The sequence below is a fragment of the Leptodactylus fuscus genome, chromosome 9, assembly GCF_031893055.1.
Source record: "Leptodactylus fuscus isolate aLepFus1 chromosome 9, aLepFus1.hap2, whole genome shotgun sequence".
Lineage (NCBI taxonomy): Eukaryota > Metazoa > Chordata > Amphibia > Anura > Leptodactylidae > Leptodactylus > Leptodactylus fuscus.
The window spans coordinates 63,167,896-63,190,567 of NC_134273.1; the positions used below are offsets into that span (position 1 = coordinate 63,167,896).

General features: G+C 44.4%; 1 protein-coding gene across 3 annotated transcripts in view; it reads right to left on the reverse strand.

Annotated features, from left to right (window-relative positions):
- Window positions 1–22,515, reverse strand: part of GPSM2 (G protein signaling modulator 2) — a 35,283-nt gene extending 12,768 nt beyond the window's left edge. The window contains exons 1-6 of one of the 3 annotated variants that reach the window (XM_075286731.1): window positions 22,436–22,515; window positions 14,198–14,244; window positions 6,804–7,069; window positions 2,458–2,679; window positions 1,368–1,503; window positions 646–788 (exon numbers count right to left, since the gene is read on the reverse strand). In XM_075286731.1, the coding sequence (XP_075142832.1) occupies window positions 646–788; window positions 1,368–1,503; window positions 2,458–2,679; window positions 6,804–6,865 (563 nt within the window). In that variant the 5' untranslated portion in view covers window positions 6,866–7,069; window positions 14,198–14,244; window positions 22,436–22,515. Of the gene's footprint in view, window positions 1–645; window positions 789–1,367; window positions 1,504–2,457; window positions 2,680–3,288; window positions 3,489–6,803; window positions 7,070–14,197; window positions 14,245–22,435 lie in introns of those variants that run through there. The other 2 variants (XM_075286733.1, XM_075286732.1) reach the window with 2 other exon arrangements.
- Window positions 22,516–22,672: the final 157 nt, after the last annotated feature.

Below are 22,672 nucleotides of genomic sequence, written 5' to 3' on the forward strand. Positions count from 1 at the left end.
ATTGCATTTTCATATCGATAAAACCAGTGAAATCTTGGCAACAGAGGCCGCAATTTACAAGGGGAAAACACTGTTTGATTCAGGTGAGCCTAACCTATCTATCTGGGTTGACATGCGAACTTCTGGTGACAGGTTCCCTTTATTGCAGCATGAAAAGTTCTGTAACTTTCTGATATCATGTATTAATCCATGAATGAAATATAATCTGTAGGATAAAAACCTGCTCAGCCCTAGTAAATCTCAGCGCAGCGCGTTGGATACAGTTGTATATATAACATGTAGTTCTCCACACCAATGAATACAGCATGGATTAAATCTGGGTGTAGAGGCAATGGGGCAGTCAGCTAATGCTTTTCTTCTGATTTATTGTGTGACCGGTAACACACCATGAGGCTGTGTCTGCTGTTGTTTCTCAAGGAATAGTTGTGTAACATTAAAGCATGACACCTACCTAGGCATGAACCTTTCCATCGCCTTAAATTGCCGATGACAGCATTTTTAGGATGACAATCTTAGAACAGAACTGGTATATGGGATCATTTATCATTCAGCCTCAGCACTTTAGTCAGCGACTACCGAAGTAAATATTCACTGAAGGTGATGTATCACTACATGAAAATGCTGGACAGGACACTTCAGACTTACTCATAATAATCCACCGCCTTCTGTAGAGCGACTTTAACCTCCTCTGGAAACTCTCCGGGGTCTCTGGTCCCTGTGCATGCCAGGCTCTTACCCTTGGAGTGGTATACATTTCCTAGGTTATACAATGCCCTGGCCTCCCCGACCTGTATGAAGAATAAGACACAACTAGAATTGTATATACTGTAGACATATATTGGTCTGATGTTCATACAAGACTATTCTGCCGAGGTTCATGGCCTAAATATTACACTACTCCTTGTCAAATGAGCTACAAAACTGTCTAAACAGCATAGTCATGGTGGAATACGCCCTGCCCCCCTCACATACAGAATAATGGGATAATACAATACATTCAGAGACGTTCTGCAGCATTTTCACATATCAATGAATTTTTATATTCATTCCATTATAACTAGAGATGAGCGAATCCTATTCGAAACGGCCGTTTCGAATAGCTCGCTCCCATAGGCATGAATGGATGCAGCCGGCACCCGGCCGCTTAACCCCCTGCACGCCGGCTGCGTCCATTCATTCCTATGGGAGCGTGCCATTCGAAGCATCTGTTTCGAATAGTATTCGCTTATCTCTAATTATAACGTATGTGGAATCTGATCTGCCAAACATACTGATCACACAGATCGCAGGACACTGGAGATAAGACAGGTCCTATACTCTACAAGCATGTCTGGGCGTACTCTTACATGTCCTTTCATTCATCTTACCTTATCATACAACTCCCGAGAGATCTCTAAATGTCGATCACAACATAATATTGCTTCATCAAAATTTCCCAAGACTTTCAGAGTATTACCAAGATTCCCGCTAGCTTTGGCCTCTCCAAGTCGGTCACCAATAGTCCTGCAAGAAAACATCAAGGTTTAATATTACACTGTCTACCAATAAGTATTTGGACCCCTGTGGTAGAATAGAAAAACAACATTTATTCTTATCCAATAGTTGGTAGACCCCAGCAGATGCTTCCTTACGGATGGTATTGATGGACACAATACTCTCGGATGCCTGGTGACACTCCTGGTGTATGTGAGCCATCAGTTGGGTGCGGTTTCTCTGGCCAGCACTCGTCGTTCTCTATCTCCCAGTTTCGGGGATCTGCCGACTCGGGGCACATTCCGACAATCACCGTTCACCTTCCACTTCGTAATCACATAGGCCAATGTCAATTTTGGGTAATTCAGTTTGCTTGCTATGTCCCTTAAGGATCAACCATTTCTGTGGTACCCCACAATTACCCCATTCTCGAAATCGGACAACTCTGCACTATGGCATCTTGCATACGACTAATGCCAACGCTGTTTCGTATTTAACGGCAGAAGGCATGATGTACATCACGATCGCAGATATCTTTTTGCATGGGTGTCCAAATACTTGGTAGACAGTGTATTTATTAATATGGTAAAGTCTTGATTGACAAAGAATGTAAAAAAATGGCCTTTTTTGCAGTATAAATGCACTGTAATATTTATATTGTCAATCACACATTTTTAGTGTTCTTGGAGTACAATTTTAGGAAATAAATGTGAATAATGTAATAAATACTGTCAGGATATACTCACGAGCAAAATAGGATGACCGGGCTATTAGGATGTATAGTCACAGGCAAATGGTCTGAGTAAGTCTGCAGCACAAACCAACTAATACAGATGTATGGGAAGTTTTCAGATGCAGAAATGTCTGACCTAATTTGCTATGTGAATATATAGTATTTTTTTTTAACCCAGTATAGACAATATTAGCCAGATCATATCTGTGTAGCTTGAAGCCATGATAACAAGGGCACCGTCATTCCCTTACCTTGCTAGTGTTAGGTCGTGGTGATGATACTCCAACGCCTTGTTGTATTCATGCAGGTAAAAATATGCATTGCCCAGCTGACTGTATATGGCACTGAGAGTTTTCAGATCTTCTGTGCCCACCTGCACCGCCGCCTCAAAGAAGGACACTCCGGCTCGACAGTCCCCAGCTTTGCACAAGCGTTCTCCTTCCAAGGCCAGCTCCAGACAGGACGCCTCCATTCTTAGAATAGAATAGTGGTTTTTATGAGACCAGGGGAGTGAAGGCATGTTAAACAAGGCTATAACGGTATAGGCTAGTAGGCATTTCCTATAGGGCCAGCCATCAAAGGGTTAAAACCCATAGACCACTGGATTTGTGTTAGGAATTGAATGATTCATGAGGTCTCAGCTGTGAAACAGCAGGGATCTCCCCTTACAAAGGTCTCGGGCTATGAATTAATAAATAGAAGCGATCAACCTTCCGAAAAGTAGAACAGAGTATGGGGAAAGGCCTGGTACACGATGTACGCGCTCACAGCCGCTACTTCTATCTAACCTGCCCCTGTAATAATACTTCTAGGCAACCGGCTACAAGAAAACGGAAACCGACAACTCTTTGTATAGAAGACTTCCTAATCGCTAACATTGTACGATAGAAGAAACAGCCATTGCTACGTAAAACTGGAAAGACATCCAGAGACCGACACGAAGCTGCGGAGGAGGTGAACGTGGACGCAGAACTTAAATGGAAGATGTGAAGGAGATAAATATTCCACACACAAATGGACACGAGCAACCAACGCAAAAAAATTAAAAAGACATAAAACTAAAGCTATACAACATTTAATACCTTGGAGATTTTCTACAACCTAGACAGAAAGTCATGACAGACATTGTCAGCACGGCGAGGTGGAAGTCTCTTTGGAAGGGTAAATGCCAAGGATACCCAGGGATCCTAATGAATTATCCATGCCCCTCTTAGATGCCGGTCTTCAGCAGGAAAGGGAAAAGCAGATGTAGAACGCCATCCGGGCCATTTTAGTGCTCGTGCAGGAGCCGTTTTGGAAATATGCTTTGCCATTGGGAACTGGGTTAAGATTAAGAAACACAACATGGGTAATCTGGGCTAATCCCTCCTAGGCTGTCTGCTCTGACCACCACATGTTAAGTGACACGACCAATTAGTGTCACCATTCTTCATTTCCCTTATTTCTTAGCCACGGCTTACCCGGCTGCTGGAAAGGCAAATATTCTCTATTGTGGTATCTGCACAGGTCATTGGCTTTGGGATATAAGCGCTACGTCTACGTTACATATACTATGACACATGACAAGCCTTCTGCAAATCATAATAGGCTCAGACAGGTTTCATGTACAGGGTGAACTGGTGAACCCTCCGCTCTGTCACCCCAACTTCACTCACATTGAGTCCGAGCATTAGGCCTTTGGTGTCCTGGCTTAAACCAGACAGGTTAATGTCCCCATCACATACACAGCATGTAATACTAGATCTATCTATTGTGTCCAAGAATGGCCGCATACGGTATATCTTACATAGAGATTACATCACTGGAGGCAGATGCGTCACATGATGGACAAGCCATGATAGTAAATTGTGGGATAGGATGGAAGAATCCCTACCATCTATATGCCATAAAGCTACCCACTCACCGGGGTTATGGAGTCGCTAGACTAAACCTCTAATATTTTCCCAGAGCCCGACTCCAACTCTGACTCCTTCAGAGCAAAACTCTTCCAATTCACAAAACAGTGATACCGTTTTTGACATGGATTTTGGGACAGACAATGCACCAAAATCTTTGTCAAAAAGCTTAGTGTAGACATGGCTTTAGGAATACAGAAAGGGGTCAGTTTTAGGACCAAATCTTTGCTCAAACAGTAAGGACAGCCTTGTTAGACAGGTGCCATATACTTGTAATGGGTTACCTCAGATATGACAGTTCTTGTCACCACTTCACAAGACAGAGGTCTGGACATCTCCGAATGACTTCACTTATCTCATGGCTGTCATACATCTATATTATATGGACATATTACTGCCAACCTGGCCACAGATGTAATGACCCAACGTTACAGCATGGTAGGGATTTATGGCTATAATGCACAATATGGACGTATCACAGCCATCTGAATTCAGCCTATATGTTTGGATCCACTCCGGGGCGCTCTCACGTTCTCCCACCACAAGTCTCCAGCCCCCACTCTCTTTAGGCTGGGGTCACATGTATGTTATGTGTTTTTCACATGTATTCCATTTACATTTTGACAATTCTGCGATAAGCTTTGAGCCTTTTGCCTACCATTTCCCTATACATTCTGAGAGCCTTGGTTGTCACGTCATGATGGTCCCAACTCCAACCAGCTCGGGCACAGGTACAGGTTTACTTAGACCTAATGGACCTCTCCCTATCTGAGATGTACAAGGTTTTCCTGGAGATCACCATCCCTAATGCTGCAGTACTGTAAAGCAATGAATAAGACGGCCTCATACCTGCCTCATCTTATAGGATCACCTTCTAACACTATAATCTACTGCTATATCCTATACATCATTAACTATTACACTACCAGTGTATTACCTCTATGAGCTGGATGGGAAGAGAGGCCTAAAGATCAGACATATATGTATTACACACTGTATAAAGGTTCTGTTCTTGCTGACACATGTTGTAGTGTGAATAGTGCTGCAGATCGTGCCATACTTGTGCATGCCGGATATTCTCAGGGAGACTGCAGAGGAGGCATTCGCCTTAAATGTCTCTAACTCCGGAGTTTCAGGGGCTACAGACGGGATCTTGGTCTTGTTGTAAAGCCAAAGCTATTGCCTGTAGCCCACCTTCATTTTGCAATGTCACCGGTTAAAGGGGAGCTGCACATACTCACAGTTTCCCTTTAACCAGAGTGCGGGACAACATGTGCATCTGAAAGTGCAGGGACAGGAGAAGAGGTTTTTTATTATTATTATTTTCCTGTCCATGACCCTTCAGATGACCCCAGGGGAGGGGGGTACCCTGGACTTTGGATTTATGTTATCAACCCCCATTATCAGATCAGATCGCATACTTGCCATTTAACCCCCGATATGCCGCCGTACAGCTGCATTCACACAGAGTAACGCCAGGCGTCATTTGTGTGTAATTTGTGTGTCTTTTACGGCCGTCATAAAACATTTACATAGAGTTCTATAGGAAAAGACGGCCGTAATTTACTGCCGTCATTTACGGCCGTCATTACAATGACGGCCGTAAATGACGGCCGTAACTGATGGCCGTCTTTTCCTATAGAACTCTATGTAAACGTTTTATGACGGCCGTAAAAGACACACAAATTACACACAAATGACGCCTGGCGTTACTCTGTGTGAATGCAGCCTTTAATGTGACTGTTATGGGTCGGGCATCCATTGTAGTGCACGTAGGACATTTTCAGCTGCAATTTTTGGTGAAATCTGCAATGGAGAGCCTCAAACGCAGGTGTGAATATGGCCTTGTGTATAGAATAATGCCTAAAGCTTGAAGGCAATGTATATGTAATATATTAATCTGTCACTACAGTGGTAGTCTAGAAAATAGATGGTTTTAGGGAATGTGTAAAGACTGAAACTTGAAGGCAATGTATGAAATAACTACTGTCATCTGCTTACCAATCCTAACTCTGCTAAATAAGGCTGCGTTCACACGGACTGTATGGTGAGGGAGGCGTTTTTTGGAGGAGGAATTGGAGTCAGTTTCCTGACCACACTCCGTATGAACGCAGCCTAAAGACTACGATACACATGGACATCTCCTACTCCCTAACAAATAAAAGATTAAAGCAATGCTAGCTGTCAGATAATGGATTATAAAATACCTAGAGAAAATCCCTATATATTGCTAAATTATTTTTTTTTTCTTTTCATGCCTTGTAGTGATAAGCAAGTAGTAGTCGATCGAATACCTCGCCGGCATAGGTATGCGTGTAATCGGCCAAACACCAAGGGGTTAAACGCTTTGAATAGTTGATGTGTTTAACCCCTTGGTGTTCGGCCGATTACACGCATACCTATGCCGGCAAGGTATTTGATCGAACACTACTCGCTCATCACTAATGCTTTGTAATAAAAAATGCTTATCCTCCTACACCATTCCTGCACTCCACACATTGCCAGTAACACGTATACAGTTCCATTGCAGGTCACCGGCTCCCATCTGTATAAGTGGAGAGTAGAGAGCTACAAAAGCATCTATAATAATATACCGTATGTGCACCTGGCCTTTTACATGCTCTAGGCATTATTCACCCTGGCTCTCTATATACCATTAGTATCTAGGTCACTACTACTACAAAAAACAGCAATGGTCTTACCTGTAGCGCACATGAAAACTAGGGTCCTCGCGCATGCTTATTAACACGTCAGTCCCCTCCATTGCGACGCATTCTCACACTTACATTGGAAAGGTAAAGAAACAAAAGACCTCTAAAATGTCTGGTCCCCAAAGATTTGGTAGGAATATTTCCACAGAAAAAGAGTCAAGTCCGCTCTTAAATGACCCAGAATCTTCTTTTATTTATGAGAGAAATTGTGCCCGAGCAGGTTCCTGGACCTTTTCCGGATCTGTTCGGCTCCCATTCTGTAGAAGGAAGACAAGAGGCTTTGCTTGAGGTCTCACTTTAGTTTTCCCAGCAGAAGAGCAAAGCAGCACTTACAGGGTGGAAAAAGCAAAGTGATCCATGCTGACGGAGCAGTCAATGACTTAGAGAGACATGTGTCGCGCCGTAGCTATGGCGACCCAGGCAAGCGAGACGCTGGCAAGTGGGATCATTTGCTGTGAAGGTAGCATGCGGGCCAAGTTTTAAAGAGGTATCAGATTGCATCAAAGCTCTTTAGAATCACCTTAGCTGTGGATTATACAATTATCAATGATGTCATAACGTATTCAAGCGACACGCCAGCGTCATGCAAGCCGATTACCGGTACCAGAGGTGAGCAGGAGTCACAAACCTTGCATAGGGTGTGCGCGTGCGAGAAAAGATCGATTTAAGATTTCCACGTGAAAATGATTGGTATAATCGCTAGATAAGCCTCCATTCACACATATACAAAGCGCCCAGAATAGGACTTATCATATACAGAGATACTGGATTAGAATATCACCATACATGAAATGAGAGCTCGCTGCGCATTCACATTACGCCAGGTTTTACGGAGTAGAAAAGTAGACAGAAACATGATGTGACTGCATGTACTTCACGCCGGGACATCTGCTTTATTACTCAGTTATTGCCATCTGTCTGCTCAACAATTCTAAGCGCTGACAAAAACAACATTCACACTGGGTTCTCTACCTGTCGCAACGACAAATAGAGTGGACGATATATATATATATATATATATATATATATATATATATATATATATATATACATACACATACACGTATACACCTTTGTGGAGACCATGTCAGGTCATTTTTGCACACTGTCTTACTACATGAGCCAATAAGGTTTCTAAACCCTACTTAAGGGTAAGTTCATACAGAGTTTTTCGGACTGGAACCTGAAGCGGAGGCAGCCTCAGGTTCTGAGCCAAAAGCCGGGTAGCCGTGACTGAAAGCCAATGCACTGCACCCCGACATCCAGCTGCGCACTCCGCTACGGATTAGACCCAATAAATGGGCCTAGTCGGGAGGAGGGAGTGTCTTCAGGACGATTTGCGAGGCGATTCGGTTTGAACAATGAGCACCCCGCTTCTTTTTCCGGGAGGCGGAAGAAACGGCTCCTGGAAAAAGCTCCTGAGCATCTCCCATTGATTTCAATGGGAGCTGTCCTTTTGGTCAGGATTTTGAGGCGGATACGGCCTCAAAATTCTGACCAAAAAAACTACGTGTGAACTTACCCTAATGCTTTCCACTGTCTGCTGTATGTAAATCACCACAGAAGAGTCAACTGGGAGGAGACAATAAGACAGTGTCAGGCAGTCTGGGCTCCAACCCCACCCTTGGCTGCTGCTGTATTGGCTGGGAAGCATTGGTGGTTCAGTGGTAAAATTCTCACCTGCAAGGCGGAAGGCCCAGGTTTGTTTCCCGGCCATTGCAACATGCCCACCCCTGGCTGGCCTGACTGACAACTCGCTCTACTTCTCTGCACCATCCCCCAAAGGTCATGCAGGTGGTGTTGTATTGTGCGTACTTGTGCAGTGGGGGTATACTGTGTGACTTCACATGTACATGCTCAATATGGTAATAAAGATGGGCACAGTATCTCTCCCTGCCATAGAGTCAGAAGATGGTCTCCACATGCTCAGTATATCTTCCTGCACGGAGTACAAGGCAACGGTGCATGTACATGTAGTGATCTATTACAGCCTAGCATTGTTTATCCTGCCCAAATGACTATACAAATAACACAAGGGCGTCACTAGAGCAAAGGATGCAAAGCATAAGCCCCAGATCTTTTGCCTGGTGCCTTAAATGTATGTTAAATGGGAGTTTAGGGTTCCCTGGTGATCAGTCACTGTTTCCCTTATATACTTCAGGCATGGAGCCTATGAGGGAGCGAATTTCTGGCACAGGCACCGCAATGACGTCGTGTGGCATACTCTGCAGAAATGACTTGTGGCTGGAGGAAGAGTTCAAGATGGTCCACGCTGAATGAAGGGACGTCGCATCTGCGTCACTGGATGTCATAGGTATGATGGCGACTACATTTCACCTGTTTTGTCATCTCCGGGTGAATGTGTGCAGCGGGATGATTGCTATTGTGAATTCTATGCACGGGGGCTAAGGCCATGAATTTGACAACTTTTCTTTAAGTTTATCGGAGAACCAATATCACAGAAGTTCTGAGGAGAGGACATCAGTCACTGGGATATTATACCGTAGCTCATCCTAGTATGTGGTGCTGAAGGAAGCTGTCCTGAACAACCTCTAACTTTTGCCTAAATTCTGCCTACAGAGTAGCAGAGAAGTTGTATGCGGCCATTATACAGCATCCATGTATATACTGTCCCTCCAAATGACTCCTATTTCATAGAAAATCCAGTAGGAAAAATAGAATAACGCTTGCCTGCTATACCAGACACCATATTATGGAAATGTTGCTCTTAGGCTAAGTTCACACTACGGTTAATATCGGTTAGTCTCTCATAGAGTGACTGATGCAGATGGGGGTCCTCATTTTTTCCTGTCGTGTTTGTTACTTTTCTGACAGAAGGAAAATACTGGACCTTTTCTTTTGTTACAATGGTATACAAAGGTCATGGAAGACATTTACATTATTGTGTATGGGAACACCGGAGGGTCTCGTCTGTATCCATCACTGTATCCGTATTGTCATCCTAGGATGGACACCTTTTATTGGTCACTTTGCTAATAATACATAATTCAAGTTTTTCCAAAAATCATAAGAAATCCGTCACAAATCCTTCTGCAAGGATCCTTCCCCAATCTCAGACCGCGGATATGCAATAAAATGTGTCCCTATGCCGTAGTGATAATTTCCAATATGATCTGGAGGGGATAACACATATAACACAACCTAGTAGTGGTGACACTTTAGTGCCCAGAAAGACCCTGGTATAAGAACACTGTAACCCCATATAAGTACAACCTATGGCAAGATCACTCCAAATAGGTCCAAAAAGAAGAACATCACACTTCCTAGATCTCTAATGCGCAACGTACATTTATTTAAAGGGATTTCCAGGTAATCCATAAGATAGGCTATCGATATCAGATTGATGGGGCTCTGACACCAAAGCAGTCCTACCAATCTTCTGATATCAGTAGCCGTGGTGCTGGTAAAACCCAAGTGCACAGACTAGAAGCAGATGGCTCTGTCCACTGTATAGTGACAGTCAATGATTACTGGTCTTATTCATTCACATCAACAGGAACTGAGCTGCAGTTATCATTGGCTGCACCTACACAGTGGACAGAGCCATATCATTCCAGTCTGTGCACTGCGTTTTAACAGCACCGCGGCTACTGGTATCAACAGGTTAGTAAGGCGTCTAGATGTAAGACCCCCACCAATCTGATGCCGATAACCTATCACAAGGATAAGTTAACAATATAATAGGGCAATATTTGTCTAGAGAACCCCTTTTAAGGAAAAAAATTCAATTGAATGAGGACAATGGGCGTGGGTGCTATAATCAGTCCCAGATTTCTAATAAAAGTGTAATGCATCTAATGCTGTATGTCTTTTCGCATCGCTAAGGAATATACCTATTGTGTAAGAAAATGGTTAGAAATCAGTCCAGACAATCCCCTCACACTGTGTTAGCCAAGACCTATGGAAAGGTGACAAAGTGCAGAAGTCTCAGTCAGATGGTAGTATGGCCAGCTGGATGTCTGGGAAAGATTTGGGTACGGTGCCTTAAAGTATAACACAAAGGCATGCTCCATTGGTGGCCCTCATCATGGACGCCTGGGCTGTGTGTCGGTAATGTCAGTAACAGTCAGTATGTGGACAGACACATGGACAGAACACGAGACCCCACTACCCTTGATATCAAATACTCAGCCATACAGCTCTGTTTTGCTAGTGGGATATGTAGTATCATTTAGTAGGATTATTATATAGGTAGTCTGATTCTGCTCAGATAACCACTGCTAGACGTTCCTTGAGATATGACAATTTGATTTCATGATTTCATATTTTTCACCTTTTTAAGTGAAAAACCAATTTTGGGTCTGCCCAAACAATGCCAGACTATTGTAAATCCCGTAGAATGTGTACCAGAATAATGTCAATTTCATTATACCTTTTCATTTTCATTTAGATCACTACCCCAAAATATAAAAGTGAAGGCTTCTAAGGCTGAGGACACACAGGACAGCCACACTGCAAGATTTCCTTCCAGAAATATGGAAAAGTGCATTTTTCATAGTGATGGCCTAACCACAAGGTCAGTATGTGATCTATGGGGGTCTGACACCCTGACCCCACACAGACCTGCTGTCTGACAGCGTCTGGGTGCCATGAGCCATGGCCATACAGGCTCTAGTGCTCATCCACTACATAGCCGCAGCTCCAGGGACTCCTTCTACCTGCACACACTCCCCTCCACTGTTATAGCCTTGAGGCTGGACATCCCCTATATATATACATATATATAACACGTGGACTATAGCTACCAGTCCCAGTGGCTGCACAATATACCTCCCCCTATGCTTAGCATTAGGGGCTCATCTTAAATCTATCCTAACTGAATGGATTTCTTTCTGGTCACATATTCATTTTGCAGCAGCCAAATTCCTCCATATACAGAACACAATGAATTAACAAGCATTGTACACCGCTCAACCATAACATTAAAACCACTGATTACTATGCAGGTGCCGCTAGAACAGCTCTGACCCATGAAGGCATGGACTACACAAGATCTCTGAAAGGGTCCAATGGTATCTATTACCAAGACGTTAGCAGTGGCATGGTGAGGTCTATAGAGAGCGTACATGTGATGTAGGTGGTGAACATCGAAGAAACAACCAGGGGTGCCAGGACCCAAAGTGCTCTGGCAGAGGAGTGCTTATCAGACCAGGCCACCTTCTTCATTACTCCATGGTCCAGTTATTAATAATAATATTAATAATTGTATGCTCATTGTATGCACTTTTACCATTGGACAGGGGTCAGCATGCACATTGTGACGGGTCTGCAATGCATTGTGGGTTCTGACATTTTCTATCAATGCCGCCATTTTTGCTACAGAAGCCCATCTGTGAGACTAGACCAGATTGGACTAGACTTCTGGACATCACAGAGACTTGGGCAACTATGACCCTGTTATCGGGCAACAGTTATCCTTCCTTGGACTAGTTTTCCTAAAACACTAACCAGCACTTCCCATGTTAATGTTATGAAGTTCAACTGTCCGTGGTTTCAATGTTACGGCTGACTGGGGTATGTAAAAGGCGCCACAACCATGTGCAAGCAGCAATGAATCACAGCCAAGGAAAATCAGGCAAAGACGAATCAATCAAATCCAGATTTGGACATAAACAAGTCAATCACATGCCTATAATCTAAGACGCACGTCTCCAAGGCCTCTACACAGCAAATGTAGCAAAAAAAGACCAGTGATGGGAACAAAGAGATGGAAGAACTATTCCTTTAATAATATGAAATCATTATCCTATTTTCTTTTAGGGATTGTGTAGTGGCTCAACCAGGTCCTGGGCTCAAATTTGACCAGGGCCAACATCTGTATAGATCAGCGGTTCTCAACCAAAACACAGGGGTCGCCACATACCTCCCAACCGTCCCGGTCGGTGGGAGGTATGTCCCGGTTTCAACTGATCGGCGCCCGGAGGACGCCGATGAGTTGAAAACACAGGCGATTAAAGCAGGAGCTGTCACAGCCAGCTCCTGCTTTAACGCTGTGCTGCGGCTTCTGTATGTGTAGCCGCGATGTGATGACGTCACATTGCGGCTACAACTATGAGTGAGCGGTGGAGCGTTGGAAGGTGAGTGTAAGTGTTTTGGTTTTATTTAAAAATTAAGGTGGAACATAATGAGGGGGGGGGCAGCATGACACTGGGGACAGAGATGGAGGGACATGAAACTGTGGGCAGATGAAGGGGGGGATGGCATGACACTGGGGACAGAGATGGAGGGACATGAAACTGTGGACAGATGAAGGGGGGGGACGGCATGACACTGGGGGCAGAGATGGAGGGACATGAAACTGTGGACAGATGAAGGGGGGGGACGGCATGACACTGGGGGCAGAGATGGAGGGACATGAAACTGGACAGATGAAGGGGAGGGACGGCATGACACTGGGGGCAGAGATGGAGGGACATGAAACTGGACAGATGAAGGGGAGGGACGGCATGACACTGGGGGCAGAGATGGAGGGACATGAAACTGGACAGATGAAGGGGAGGGACGGCATGACACTGGGGGCAGAGATGGAGGGACATGAAACTCTGGGAAGAGTTGGGGAACATGAAACTGGGGAACAGATGGGGACATGAAACTGGGGGAAGAGATGGGGGGACATGAAACTGTGGGCAGATGAAGGGGGGTACGGCTTGACACTGGAGGCAGAGATGGGGGGACATGAAACTGGGGAAGAGATGGGGGACATGAAACTGGGGGCAGAGATGGGGAACATGAAACTGGGAGCAGAGATTGGGGGTGACATGAAACGGGGCAGATGAAGGAGTTATATGAAACTGGGGGAGAGATGGCGGGGGGACATATAATGTACGGGTGACTGTAGGAGGATTATACTGTGTGGGAGCACATGAAAAATGAATGAGAATGGGCGGAGTCAACATAAAAGTGGGTGGGGCTAAATTCGCTGCGGCAAGCTGCACGCCCTGCATGTTTTGTCCTTTTTGCTAATCTTCAAAAGTTGGGAGGTATGCCTAACGCCATCAGAAACTACATATTTCTGATGGCTTTAGCCACTGAGAAGCCACGCTATTCGGCTGGAACGCACGCCGTTATGGACGCATGTTCCAAACTGAATGGGGTCACCGCAACATGAGGAACTGTATTGCGGGGTCACGGCATTAGAAAGGCTGAGAACCCCTGGTATAGATAGTGTGGGTTTCCACCAGGTACTCCTTTCCATCCTAATACTGCACAAAAAAACCACACCAATAAGATACCCGGTCTCCAAAGAAACTTCTCACAAGGTCAGTAACTGAGCCGAGGAAACTGGCCAGAGCCCCACTATGTATAGGACTGGTACACATATAGACAAGAGGCAGACGGTAACTACAAGCACAGGGGGGTCCTACCTGTGGAACTTCTGTCTTGCTGTTTCCTCTTCAGACCACAGAACAACCTTAAATTGAATAAAAATAAAGTTACATAACATAATAACTGTAACTTGCAATTGTACTTACATAGATTGTACATACACAGTATTTACCTGCGGGTAACCTAGCCTAGCCTAGACCATCCATCATAAGGTGTGGATAGGTAATAAGGAGGAGTACTGATGGATACATTGATAATCCTTGTGACTACAAAGTACAGCTAGATATCCATCATCATGGATCGTGTAAATGTGGAACATAGGACTACAGTATATGCTGTTTACCAACAAAAACTGTAAAGGCATATAGAGAAGTCATCGCCCTAAACCAGTCTTACAGGCTTCACACCCTAAATGTCAAAATCATGCAGTCACTTCATGGGATGGGCCATATGGTAACATCAATAGATCTTCTCCCCGATGAGACATATGAAGAACAAACTAAAATAAAGTCTATACGTGGCTGTGACTTCACTGCTAGGAGGAAAAGCAACAAAGACCTGCAATAAAACTGGAAATGTGAATGTATGCATCTGCAGCAAACCTGCCAGGTAATGTCTGCTCTCCTAAGTGCATCGTATGAGAGGACAGAAGTAGAGCGGTCACATGTAGGTTTATATAATATGGAGCAGGAGCAGAGTGAATCCTGACAGGACTCCTAGGACAGACAGTGAGAGTCCTACTGACACGCCATGACATTTCAATGTCATTTTCAGCACTACAAAATCTATCAGTCAAAGTTTCTCAGTGTAGTATGGAGCGTAAACAACCGGGGGATACAACTGTACAAACATCCAACAGAATTCAATGATGTATCTGTAAAGGGGAGGCCCCTCAGAGAATACCCCAGCAGTGACGTACTGTTATCAGTGGTTCCATTCCCGGCATTGCTAGTAGTCATCAATGTCTTTGCTTGAAAAGGTCATGGCCTGCCAGGCGAATCACCAACCAACAAGAACAACTCAAAGAGAAGCGGTCACCAGGTCTGACAATACCAAGTACACCCATCATCTGATGTAAATAAGGGAATCCTCTAACTACAACCCAATCCTCTAATTCATTAAACAGCCAGTGAGGGAATTGCATACTTACGTGTCCTTGGTGCTCCAGCACAGTCCGGTCCTACAGATACATTGTAGCCCCCTGTGATCGTTGTGCCGTGCAGCAGGACCAGACTGTGCTGGGAGGACACTGAAGCACCAGGAGCAGGTGAGTAGGTTTTGGTTTTTTTTCCACCTCCCCCAAGATAATTAAAAAAAAAAATTGCAGCTTGGACAACCCTGTTTAACTATACAATATTACAAATTGTATAATACAATTAAAAATATTAATATTTGATTATTGAATCCAGAGTCAGAATTGGTAATTTTTTTCAATTTCACCCAAAATTGGCGCGACGACGACGACTCCACAGTCTTAGCTGTGGTTTCTCTGGGTGTGGAGCGCCTGTGTGCTGTATGTCATGTACTTGGCTAGTATACCCTAATCCAGACCTGGGCAATGTACAGCCCGCAGGCCACATCCGGCTCTCTGACTGGTTCTGTCCGGCCTGCATAGCTTGTGGGATGAAATGCTGAATGGGAATTTGCTAAAGGACCTGTGATGAAGTCATCACAGGTCCTTTAGCTCACTAGGATAGGTTAAGACTCGTTAGTAGGCGGAGCCACACGGAACAGTGTGGTTGCTGTTACACAGGAAGAGAAAGCTGCTGGAATGGAGACTGAAGGAAGATAAGGAGAGAAGAGAGAGTATGTGTGAGTAAGAGGAGGGAACTGGGGGCAGATGTAGGCTCAGTTAAACTGAAGGCAGATGGAGGGGGATATTAAACTGGGGCAGCTGAAGAAACATATTAATCCGTGGGGGGTAGCTGGAGAGGGACATGTCTGCCTCTATTTGCCCCCAGTTTAATGTCCCTCTCCAACAAAACCTACTGTTTAATGTCACCCTCCAGCTAGAAATACCCCTGTGCCTCACTAAGGGACCATACGGTCTCCTCCAGCACCTCACTCCACTCCTCATCCGTGAGGGGCCTGTATATCATCCCCAAATACCCCTGGCACTGGTTGGAAATCTATGTAGATGGGAATTAAGTATTGCTTGATATAAGACGGATATAAAGCCCTTAGTGTTCAACACCACATACCGTATGTACAAAAAGTTGGATTTCACTAGATGGGGGTGTATCTGTTGTGCCCTGACAAGCCCAGCTGAGCCTTACCTCTATCCCACACACAGACGGATGATAAATAAGGTGTAGCATTACGCTGGGATCACACTAGTGCCAGGCTCTCAGGAGGGGGACTATAAGAGGGTCCACCATTTTCATCCTGAAAGCAGTGGAGAGAAAAGTCCTCCATGCAGATGTTTTATTCTGCTGATTTTTGGCATTTTTTGCAGCAGAGTCTCCAACAGAGATTAGACAGACCAGTATTACATATTATATGTTGGCTTAGTTTATACCAAAGTGTTAGTGCATGGTGTCCTATTGTCCCTTTCTTTCCAAGCCATTCTCCCTTACCATACAAGGCGCAAAACTTGTCTAAAAACAATGTGATGTAAGATATGTACCCCAGTCTGAAATAAACTCTGGAACATTTTCATTAGTAAAACTTCCCCAATCTTAATGACTTCTGTGTACTACAGGACAGAAAAGCTATATATACTTACTTATCACGGGGTCCCTATCTTCTGTCTCTGTCAACGGAGCCAGTACGATCTACACAACACCTTAAGGATCTGATCTCCTGACTCCCGGGCTGCTTCTGCTGGAACTAAGCAGTTGATCAAACATATAAAAAACGTATTCCTCATGTAAATGTACTTGCCAAACTATACTAATAAAACTTATCCACCCCCTTCCCAAATCTGGGCAAGCCTACAATAATCACTAGCTAGCTACAGTTTAAGGAGTGGTGTCAGAATACAATGAACGTACCGCAGAGCTGAAAGCTATTTTATATGCAGTCTTAAAGGTTACAGCCCTATTGTCACATAATAGATGATCTAACATCTATTTATAAAAGCGTCTGAAATGAACATTTACTGCAGGAACTATAAGCACAAAGGAATAATACACTTCTATAGGAACCTCATAAATGAGCTGTGACTATTAAGCCATGCCGTATAGAAAGCCTCCCACATCAAGCCATAAGTCACATTATAACTGAGGCCCCGTTCACATCTGCGTTTGGGTTTCCATCCGGGGTTACAACTTGCGGACCCCACAGACTATAATGAGGTCCATGAAAAATCATGACCGAAAAGTAGTTAGTGTGAATGGGCCCTTATGGATAGAAAGACATTTTAATGAAGATGGACAGAATCCATCCAGCCTGTAGATGATGAGAGATCGGTATGGGGAAGGAGACAACTGCTCTGGTCCGCTGTGGTCAGTACATCAGCCTTGCTGTGCTGGGGTCCTGGGTCTGGTCTGTATGTTCTTCCTGTGTCTATTAGATTTGTCTCTAGTGTGCATGTGACCCGTATCATTTCAACAAACTTTGCATAAATGAAACTTTGTATTATGTCTTTTCAGATAAAAAAAAGCCTCTTTCAGCTCTTATCAAGCTATTCCCCTCCCTCTGCTAAAATGACTATCACTGATCTAGCCGCCTTAGCTCTTCCTACAACATACGCCATTTGTCCACGTGACCTCCTATGACTGTTATGAACCCCTGAGTCTGCGTCTAAGCTGGCGAGTTAGGCTTGCATTTACGTGAGGCATATATACTTATTGTCTTGGATCAGGCTTCAACCACATATCGAATAGAAATACAGATGAGATCCGCAGCTCTTGTTCAGACTAAAAAATTTCCTTTTTTAGCCAGATATGTAAACAACTAGCGTTTTTTTAATCACGTTTATGTTTTTCTCACTTTTTCACTTGTTCGTCATGGTTTCTGTACCATATTTTTAATGTGAAGAAATAAAGGACATTTTTTAGTCTGAACAAGAGCTGCGGATCTCATCTGTATTTATATTCGGCATTGGATTGTCTCCTTAAAGTCCAGGGGATATGGATGGTGCGCCTTGAACCCAGACCGGTGAGCTGTTATTCCCTTCTTTTCTTGTTTAAATTTTCAACCACATATGCCAAGGTGGAAGGTGCGTTATGTATGAAACCCAAGTCAGATTATAGAAGTCCATGGAGGATGGAGGTTTAACCAAATAAAAATAGAGGCTGAGACAGAGACTAGAGCTAAAAAGGAGCTTTCCATCATAACCAGAGCACTTTAGTCATCTGTATAGTCAAGACTTCTCTTTATATGTCCTGCATTGTCCTGAGTAAGGCAAAATGCACACAAATAAGGATATGCCATACTGTAAGTGCCAAAGGTCAGACTCCCATAATCACTACAATATAGATAATGGAGTCTATAATCCTGCCAAGAAAACTTTCCATCTATATGCAAATGTGCTGTTTGGTGCAACCAGAGCACCAGTTTTCACCTGTGTTCCCTGCACATTGGGACCTGTTAATCTTTATGTTAGGAGGCAGCATTGGGTGGGGACCACAAGCAAAAAATGGGCCATTTTCTCAGCAGTAATAGCTCCTACAACAGCATATAAGTAGTTCAGAGGTTTTGGTGGTGGTACACTCCTTTCAACATGACATAATTTACATTATTGTGAGAACTTCATTAAAGGTTTGTTTTTTTAGATAACAAACAGCACACCACAAATCCACAGGACAGGATACAAGTGTTAGTGTGACCACTGCTTCTTGCACGTCTATGGGACTCATGAAGCCTTGTACTTGGCCGTCTCCGTCAGTCCCGTAGAACCACTACCACTTTCATAATGGCCGGAGGTTCTAGCTATAGGACCTCAGTGATCAGATGCTTCTCCCATATCTTCCGGGAAAGGGGATAAGTGTTGTTCGTGGGAAAACGGTGCCTGTGGCTTATCCCTCACAGTACATGAAGAATGGGACAATTACTTCAAAGACTCACAGACAGTCCTGACATTCCAGCACAGTGCAAAAAAAAAAACCTCAGACTATAGATACATGAAACAACATGCAAGACATACAAATCCGCATTCTTAACTTCCTTTCTTTCTTTATTTCAGGAAAGAAAAAATACTGAGAAATATAGAAATGGAAGAGCCACCTATGTCTGCTTGGTGGACAAGAAAACGGTGGCAGCTTCTTGTGGTTGTCAGCGAATCCAAGGATCCTCTCTATTGGTGGTCTGTCTGGGTGGTCCGGAGCCCGATTGCCATGTATACGTGCCCTCAAATAACCACTGCTTCCAATACCTGCTAACAGATAACGCTGAGTTCACACCATTGTTCGGTCTCCGTTCTCAGGTTTCCGTATTCTGCAAACAGAAGACGGAAACCTGTCAGACAGTGTCCGGCCGTGAGCACCGGTGAGCGGTTTATGCTCTCCATGGCGAAACCATTATTTTTAAACCAGACACAAAGTCCTGCATGTCTGACTTTGTGTCTGGTTAAAAAAAAAACGGTTTCGCCACGGAGAGCACAAAACGCTCACCAGCGGACACTTTTCAAACCCATTCATTTGAATGGGTTTGAAAAATGCCTACAGGTTTCCGTCTCCTGTCCAGTTTCGGGCAGGAAATGGAAACCTGAAAGCGGAGACCCCGGGCGCAGATGTGAATGAGCCCTAAGTCAGAACAATGTATGTAATGCTTCTCTTAGTCTAAAGATGTGCCCTTTCTTAAAGTCTGTCAACAGGGCAAAAGATTTTCAAGTGCATTACAGAGGCACAGACAGCAGTCAACAATCTCTCACCAAGAGACACTCTACCCAAAAGTAGCCTCAGACAGCCCTTCTATAAGGCAGCAGAGGAAGTACTTGAACTGTATTATTTCATATATGCCTGAATCTGCATGCAGAGTTCTGCAGCAATCCAACATTTCTATCTGGGTGCATTATTTATATATATTATTATATAGTGTATATGGTAAACGGGGCTTTCCTTCAATAAATATGGTCTATAGTTAAGGGGATTCTACCATTAAAATCAAATTTTTTGGATTAGCCTTAAAGGGATCCTATTATTAAAACACAATTTTTTTCTGGTTGAAACGTTGGAATAGCCTTAAGAAAGGCTATTTGTCTCCTACCTTTAGATGTCTTCTCCGCCGCCGCTCCGTAGAAATCCCGGTTTTCGTCGGTATGCAAATGAGTTCTCTTACAGCACTGGGGGCGGGACCCAGCTCTCAAACAGCACTGGGGCATCCCCAATGCTGCAAGAGAACTCTCCAGCACCACCCCCATCTTCTTAAGGAACGGCCTCTTCACGCGTCTTCTTATGCTGGGGTCAAACTTGTAGGCCTCAGGCAGAGCTGACTGCGAATACCCACAGGCCACAAGAAAATGGCCGCTTACTTACTGTGTAAGTGGCCATTTTTCTTGGCCAGTTCTTGAAGAAGATGGAGGCGGCACTGGAGAGTTCTCTCGCAGCATTGGGGACGCCCTCAATGCTGCGAGAGAACTCATTTACATACCAACGAAAACCAGGATTTATACCGAACGGCAGCGCGGAGAAGACATCTAAAGGTAGGAGAAGAACAGCCTTTCTTAAGGCTATTCCTACATGTTAACGGCAAAAAATTTGATTTTAATGGTAGAATCCATTTAAAGAGATTGTCCAGGATATAGGACAAACTCAATGACGACCAGAGTGGGTGTAAAACAAAACAGAACAAAAAAAAAAAAAAAGACACAGTCGTATATCACTGGTGCTCCGTTGTCCAGTCTCAGTCCCATTTCTGTTCTGTTCCAGTCACGCCATACTGGAAACAGAGAGGCTGACATAACCGCTGAGACCAATCCCTGACCTCAGCGGTCGCTGGAGAGGGACCAGTGACTACTGAGGCCACTGATTGGTCTCAGTAGTCATGAGACAATAAATTCCGTACAACCCCTCTAATCCATCAATAAGTGATCTGACCCACAAGCACTGTGGAAAAGTAAATAGCTGGTTACTTATTTCTTATACATTCTACTGTACTGGTCAGGAATCATTAAAATTTCCTCTATGCACATACACACATGGATCGCCTTCTATGAATGAGCGCACACACACTAATCGTCCTCTAAGGGTCAGTGCACACAGAGTTTTTGGGCTCTGATTTTGATGCTGTAACGATCTCAAAATCAGCCTCCAAAAACTTTTTTGGAGGCTTATTTTGAGGCGGATTCAGTGTTAAAATCAGCTCCCAAAAACTCTGTGTGCACTGACCCTACGGCTACGTTGTAGTCTTTGTTGCATTGTGCCTCGAATCAACCATCGAAAAAGTTCTGCATGTCTGACTTTTCATCCAGCGGTTTCATCTTAAAAAAAATGGACATCCGACTGATCCCATTATAATCAATGGTGTCTGTCGGTGACCACTGGTGTTGTCTACTATTTTAGCAGTCCATCTTCTAGGAGTGCACACATGGATTGTTCTCTAGACATACGACTGTCATGGACTGTCCTCTAGAACCAGACATACGTGCATCTTCTATTAGTGTACACATGGATCGTCCTCTGTGAGTGCACATATTGATCATCCTCTATGAGTGTACACACATGTAGCGTCCTCTATGAGTGCACATATTGATCGTCCTCTGTGAGTGCACATATTGATCGTCCTCTATGAGTGCACATATTGATCGTCCTCTGTGAGTGCACATATTGATCATCCTCTATGAGTGCACATATTGATCATCCTCTATGGGTGCACATATTGATCATCCTCTATGGGTGCACATATTGATAGACCTCTATGAGTGCACATATTGATCGTCCTCTGTGAGTGCACATATTGATCGTCCTCTGTGAGTGCACATATTGATCATCCTCTATGAGTGCACATATTGATCGTCCTCTGTGAGTGCACATATTGATCATCCTCTATGAGTGCACATACTGATCATCCTCTATGAGTGTACACACATGTAGCGTCCTCTGTGAGTGCAGCCCTCAGTGCTCTGTGTAACAAGTATAGCCCTGAGTATAAGCCAAGTCCTGACTAGAGCAGACGGAAACCCTCAGTCATAGGACAGTGTCCTGCCAGCTCTCACCGCACACAGGGGCCAGTAGACTCCACCTCATCTTCTTACTGTACACTCTGGCACGCAAGGGGTTACACAGCCCGTCCACCCCCCACTCACCTCATTAGTACAACCATGGCCGGAGATACTACACTACGGCAACAACATGAAACTGCATAGAAAGTTCTTCTCCGCGGCCGCTACTCACCCCTGCCCGTTAATCTCCTCACCGTCACACGGTCCCCTCCGCCACCGTTCTCGTCCCCTCAGTCACCCGTTCTCCCAAAGCCACGCCCAATGTCGATGCTCCGCCCCCTCTCACCGCATTTCAAACTTCAACAGCCGTCCCGTAGTGAAAGGAAAGCGAGAGGAGGGCGCGACATTCGTACCAGCCAATGGCAGGGCCGGGGGAGGAGCCCAGCTCAGGCTTATACACAGACCCCGC